This window comes from Pagrus major, chromosome 8, assembly GCF_040436345.1.
Source record: "Pagrus major chromosome 8, Pma_NU_1.0".
NCBI lineage: Eukaryota > Metazoa > Chordata > Actinopteri > Spariformes > Sparidae > Pagrus > Pagrus major.
In genome coordinates, this window is record NC_133222.1 from 29,179,117 (window position 1) to 29,185,541 (window position 6,425).

Sequence of the window (6,425 nt, forward strand, 5' to 3'; positions counted from 1 at the left end):
AGGAGAAAACAGGAACATTTTAGCCTAATAACAGCATGTTAGCCTGAATTAGTGAGGCCACATTTGAAGAACAAGGCTCAGAAAGAATAGCTGCTGCCCCCCTGGTGACAGCTAATAAGCAAATCAACACGTCATCAACCGCTTACACCTATTAACTACTAATGGTATGAATTAAAACGAAAGACTTAAGTACACTGTCTCACTACTGGTCGATGAATGTCATTGTCACATTAATAAAGAAATATTTCCGTCTGTCTAAAATCTGGGAAAAAAAGACAGAAGTGAGATGAGTTCAAGAGTTTTAAATAATATTGCAAAGGGGAAATTTCTTTTGCAAGATGCATAAGGGGGGAATATTTCCGTCTGTCTAAAATCTGGGAAAAAAAGACAGAAGTGAGATGAGTTCAACAGTTTTAAATAATATTGCAAAGGGGAAATTTCTTTTGCAAGATGCATAAGGGGGGAATATAGGGAACTCCTGATTGAACTAACTGCTGTGAAATTGCATAGTTTGACATTTTTAGTTTCACATCCACATGAGTGGTTTTACAGCTCTGTGTCGACCCATCAGTGACGACAGGCAAGTCAGGAAAAGGTATTTTTGTTATGATCGACTTTATAAGAGAAAAGAGAAGAGGAGTGGTGATTTCAGCTCAAACAGCTTCTGTCCTCTTCAGTCCACTATTCATATCTCCAGCTCTAAAGATGCTGCTGCTGCTCCTGCTGCTGCTGCCATCAGTAAGTAACACTTGATATATTACTCTTAGAAACTAAGAATAAAAGTGAAAGACTAAAGTTTTAAATCTTCCACTTTTATTCAGACATTAGACATTCAGACATTCTTTATTTTGTATTTTTTTATAGTGCAGACTTTATATCATCATTGTAAATCTCTTCAATACACCATTTTTATCCATGTGTGACAGCAGGGTGACGGCCGGGCTGAGCGTTCGCCAGGCCAGAAGAAGAATGGCTCATGTGTGTGCCCGGTGGACCCCAACATGTGGTTGTTCCCTGCTGTGAAGTATGAGGCCGTGCTGCAGCAGGTTGAGACCTGTGGAGAATCTCTGACCACGCTACAGGAACAGGTGTGAGCCCGGTCCAGCCCACTCCACCTCTGACTTGATGGAATAAATAGATACATTGTAGGAGCCATACTGTACATGCTAACAGTGGTATGATGCATACATTTAAATGTGACATTTTGACTGCATTAAACAATTGTGTTTTTTATGATTATTATCAGCATGACTTCCATGTCTTGTCAGTGATGATACCCAATGAAAAGAAGATTTCAGAATATATGAAGTGGAACATGAAACCCAGAAAGCACATAACATTTTTCAGGACTTTCTGTCTGTGTTTTCTCGCAGGTGACTTTGTCCAGCCAGCTTCTCCCTCAGTTCAAGGCTCTGGTTGAGAACCTGACGGCCCGACTGGAGCCTCACCAGTACCTGCGCAACCGGGGGGTGTACACGGACCTGTCTGTGCGCCTGCTGGGCCAGGAGCTCACCCAGCTGGAGACAGACGTCGATGTCGTCCACAGCCAGCTGAACAACACCCAAACACGTAAACTCTCCAAAGAGGTACAGCAGCACAGTGAAGACACTAAAATGATTCCTGAAGTGGTATTGCAACAGCCTACATGAGTCACATGAAGTTACACTTTACTGAACTCTATTGGGAAACTCAATGAGGTTGCTGCACCAGCAAAATTTAGATACATAGTACAGCAAAGGAAAATACAGTATGTTATGCTAATATTGTCTAGTAGGGCTGGACCAGATGTCATTTTTTTTACATTTAAAAGTATATTTGACATATTTTATGACATCAACCATATGTTAAAAAAGAAGAAAAAAACTAAATTTAAATCAAATCATTTATCAGAATAAATGGAGCCCCATTCAAATGAAGATCCTTGTTTAAAACGAGGATGTAAATTACCATGATGGTGTTAGAGCAGAAAAAGATCATTTTGTTATTGTTGTTATATAAATGTGATTACGCCTTGATAAAGGTTCTAGATAAACAGAGTTGATTGTTGACTCTCATTTCCAGGGTGTCAGATATTGGCAGTTTGAGCTATTAGGTCCTTGGAATGCGACTTAACAATAAACTATCATGTTTAAAATAAATGTGTGCAGAAATCAATTGATGATTTAGAATTTGATGAATGAATGAATCTTCAAAGGTTTCCAACCATTCAGGACAGGCCTCATGTCATGTCATGAGCAGACAGTAAATAAATACAATAGAATATCAAGTGATATTTTGTGATATTAAGAGAAAAAATAATGTATTAAGTATATAAGTATATAAGTATATATAAATGAAATATAATGGGTTACCGTGTGCATTTATAAACTGTATACAATGTTTTACGTGTGTGTGTGTGTGTGTGTGTGTGTTAGGTGGGAAAACTGCGTAAAGACGTAGTCAGGATGCAAATGTGGGACACGATAAATATCAAGACTGTCAAAGAGAGACTGCGCTACCTGAAGAATGGTGCTGAGTCCTGCAAGTCAATCCCCAAAGACTTCAGAAGTAAGTATGGTGTTTGTTTGTGTGTGTGTGTGTGAGAGAGAGAGACAGAGAGAGAGAGAGAGAGAGAGAGAGAGAGAGAGAGAGAGAGAGACTGTATCAATATGTGTCAACATGCCACAACCTGAGGGACAGTGAGTGTAAATCAATCTTGGGTGAACCATTAAAGAGGCAATATGTAAGATATGGCCAGAATTTTGGTTTTTTTAAAAAATCCAAAAACTAGACTGGCCAAGGCCCAACAGTCTCCTTTAATTCAGTCAAGCCTGATCCAATATCAAATAAAACATAATGAAATCCACCAGATCTGGATTTTTATCTGGATCCACATCAAATTGTACTCACTTATAGAAGCTATTCACATTTGGTTTTATCATCTGTCTGTTTATCACCACACCTGGCATTAAATACGACTCGACATGTGTCTTGAGTGACAACTTGTGATTGGATCTCACTTCCCCGCTCTATATGCAAATATACACCTACATCACTGGGACAAATGGATAAGCTTTTTACACAAAGAAATGTCTTCATGTATAATGTTTGTGGAATTAAGTAGTAGTAGAAGTAGGCCCAAATATTTGTTGTATACAGCATTTAAAATGGTGTCTGGTGAGCCACTCCACAGACAACAAAGAAGTAGCCTATATTAGTGACTGTTCACTGTATTTGTCATGTTTACCATCAATATGTTATAGTCATTAATACATTTGCTGTAAATAGTAAAATCAGTTGAACCAGTGCGTTCCAACAGCTGCTGAGAGGTTGAACACACTTCAGACACAGAAGCAGACAGGATGCACTTTAAACACGAAAAACAGACAGGCTTTTACCTCCGAATGTCTTTCATCATGATCCATGCATTGTTCCCTCAAGACTTTAACCAAAATATCAAAAACAGCAGTTAAAGAACATGAAAGAAAATTCCTGGATCTGTCCACGTTGGCCAAAGAGCAAAACCTCCTATCTGCAGGATTTTGAGTATTGGGTATCCTTAAAAAATAGCATTCTGCAAGAATAGATTTTTTTCTGTTTTCTCAAAAAAGTACATTTTTCAGATAAGACGTTTTGCTCTTTGGCCATCGATATATATACATATATATGTATAGACATCTATGTACTGTGTCGCCAAGATGTTTACTGAAGTTAGCATGCTAACCAGCTAGCCCCGGACCATCCTGTCTTGTAATACCACTTTGTACCGCAAGAGGTGATAGCCCCCATAGTTTCAGCTGTGAGATGTAAAAGTGGCGAGTTCGCTCTCTCACAAAAAGACAATTTTGACAATCTATTTTCCTTACTAAACAGAAAACCATACACCTTCTGAATTCAAGTTTCTCTCTTTCAGTGGACTAAGGTGAACTCAATGACCTTGTTAACACATCGTAAAAACACACTACATTCAGACTCAGCTTCAACAAAATAAAACTCACCAAAACAGTCTTGGTTTGTCTTTCCACAATCACCTCTGGTTTGGAAAAAAGATGTGGAAATATTCTGGCTCTACATGCCGTTTTAGCCCACTGCTGATGCCCAGTGCTCTCTCGCTCCTATGCCACTGCATGCCTCTCCTGTCCCCAGAGTCATACTGCTGGTCAGAGCTGAAGTAAATCATTTCGGTACAGTATCCCCCATTATCAAACTGACCTCCACTGGTCTCAGAGGCTATGTTCAGTCAGTCTGCCTTACTCACTTTTGACTGCTCCACGGCTAACTGAGCTATTTGCTAGTGGTAGTTAGTCACTACAGCCAAAGATAGCTGTATCACAGAGTATAGTGAGCAGCACTAAGCAGTTATGCTGCTCCTTATAGTTCTAGAGCTGCCTGCGATTGAATTCTGGCCATTTTTTACAAATTATACCTTCAAATGGTTACATGGAGGCAACCATCTTCAAAATGCTATCCTCAAAATTTGAACTTTAACTCCTTCTATATCATACAAATGATCTAAAGTTTAAATTTTGTATCAAACTACCTGCCACTTCTTAAAACAGTAGTTCTCAAACTGTGGTGAAGCATTTTATGGAGGACCAACATGACTAGAAAAAAGGTGGAGTAGAAAAAGGTAAAAAAAAAAAAGATTCAAACAATTTAAAAAGGGGCTTCTATCTTCTCTGGTTAAAGGTTAAATATATGACATTTTCAACATTAATAGAGCAGCAAACAACTATTTGCTACATAAGATAAAGTGAAATAATGGAGTCATGAGCAAAGAATGAAGACTCAATCCCTCTGTGAGTTGTAATCAGAGTTTCTCTGTTATTTTTTGATAACCGGGCCAGCCGTGTGGGAAGGCAATTTTGGAGTAATATACAGTAGTTGATTGATTCTCATTCCAAGGTCACTGATGCTTTGGGTAGGTGGCGCCAGCAACTGCTACCACGGTCAATCAACTTTCTCCACAATCATTAACTGCACCGTTAAGGAAAACATGAAGAAAACCTTTTAAACTATGGAAAGCTAGAATTAAATATCAATAAGCAGTAACCCTCTCATCTCTCTCTGTTTCCAGGCCAGGGCAGGCACTGCCTCAAGGGCCTGATCACCAGCATTAGTGAGCCTGTTGTGACTAAGGTCAATCCCTATGGTAAAACCTACGTCTCTGGTTCGTGGGGCAAACAGGCCCAGGTGGACAGTGAGGAACAGAAGAACAGCTACTGGGTTCAACCTCTGATCAGCACCCACAAATGGGGCAACACTCTGCGCGTCTACCAAAGCTACGATGACTTCATGCAATCTACCAAGTACAGGGACTTTACCATCGCTCCATCTTACAGTCACACCGACAGCATTGAGGGTCCCAGTGCTGTTCTATATGGTGAAGCGCTGTACTATCACTGCTACAGCTCTGCAGACGTCTGCCGCTTCGACCTGACGAGCAACGCTGTTAAACGGGTGACACTTCCAGGCAACGGCGTGGGTTACAACAACAAGTTCCCGTATTGTTACTATGCCTGCCGTGACAACAGTGATGTGGACATAGAGGCAGATGAGACAGGACTATGGGCCCTCTATGCCACGGTTGGTAACCATGGTAATCTTGTAATGAGCCGGCTAGTTTGGGACAGCAAGGCTCAGACCCTCAACGTCACACAGACATGGGAGACGAGGCAGTTCAAAAAGGCAGTGAGCAATGCTTTCATGGTGTGCGGTGTGCTGTATGCCACTCGTTACGTGGACGATTACCACGAGGAGGTGTTCTACGCCTTCGACACGGCAACAGGCAAAGAGGACAACTCACTTGCACTGCCACTGGAGAAGGTAGCTAAAGGAGTGGCCAGTCTGAGCTATAACCCCACCAACAAGCAGATCTACATGTACAATGATGGATATCTACTGGCCTACCAGGCAAACTTCTGATCTCAAGCTCTTCTAATATTGTAATCGGCTATTAATACCAATTTGCATGTTCATGTAGCTTTAACAACAAGAAATAAACATATAGACGTTCAAAAACTAGTGCATATGTATGTTAACAGTCATGTTATAACATTGTAAATGTTTTAAATAAATGTTTGTAATGTAGCAACACTGAATGGAATAAAGTCAATAAAACCAGATATAATACTGTGATACTGTGATAACTATCTTCAGCAACATTTCCTTCCAATAGAAAATAAAGTTGTAGTGTTGTTGACTGTCATTGTAGACTTGTGTCAAGTCTTCAGCTGGACTTGAAGCTCTGGCTGTGCTGCTTTGAGCAAACTGCTAATGCTAAGGTTAACATGCTACATGTTTGGAGGGAAATGTTTACTGTATCTTAATTTAGTGTGTTAGCATGCTAATGTTAGCCAATTTATTTAATTATTGCCCAGAGTTGTGAGTCTACTGACATTGACAAGTTTAAAATGTAGATATTACACTTATCTCTGGCCTGATCT

The 6,425-nt window shown here is 40.0% G+C and overlaps 1 protein-coding gene across 1 annotated transcript; it reads left to right on the forward strand.

Annotated features, from left to right (window-relative positions):
- The first annotated feature begins 650 nt into the window (after nt 1-650).
- LOC141001372 (olfactomedin-4-like) lies at nt 651-6,095 on the forward strand. The gene is made up of 5 exons (XM_073472426.1): nt 651-738; nt 927-1,088; nt 1,374-1,586; nt 2,415-2,547; nt 5,057-6,095. The coding sequence occupies exons 1-5, from the start codon at nt 706-708 to the stop codon at nt 5,902-5,904; spliced, it is 1,389 nt and encodes a 462-aa protein (XP_073328527.1). The 5' UTR covers nt 651-705; the 3' UTR covers nt 5,905-6,095.
- The last annotated feature ends 330 nt before the right edge of the window (nt 6,096-6,425 follow it).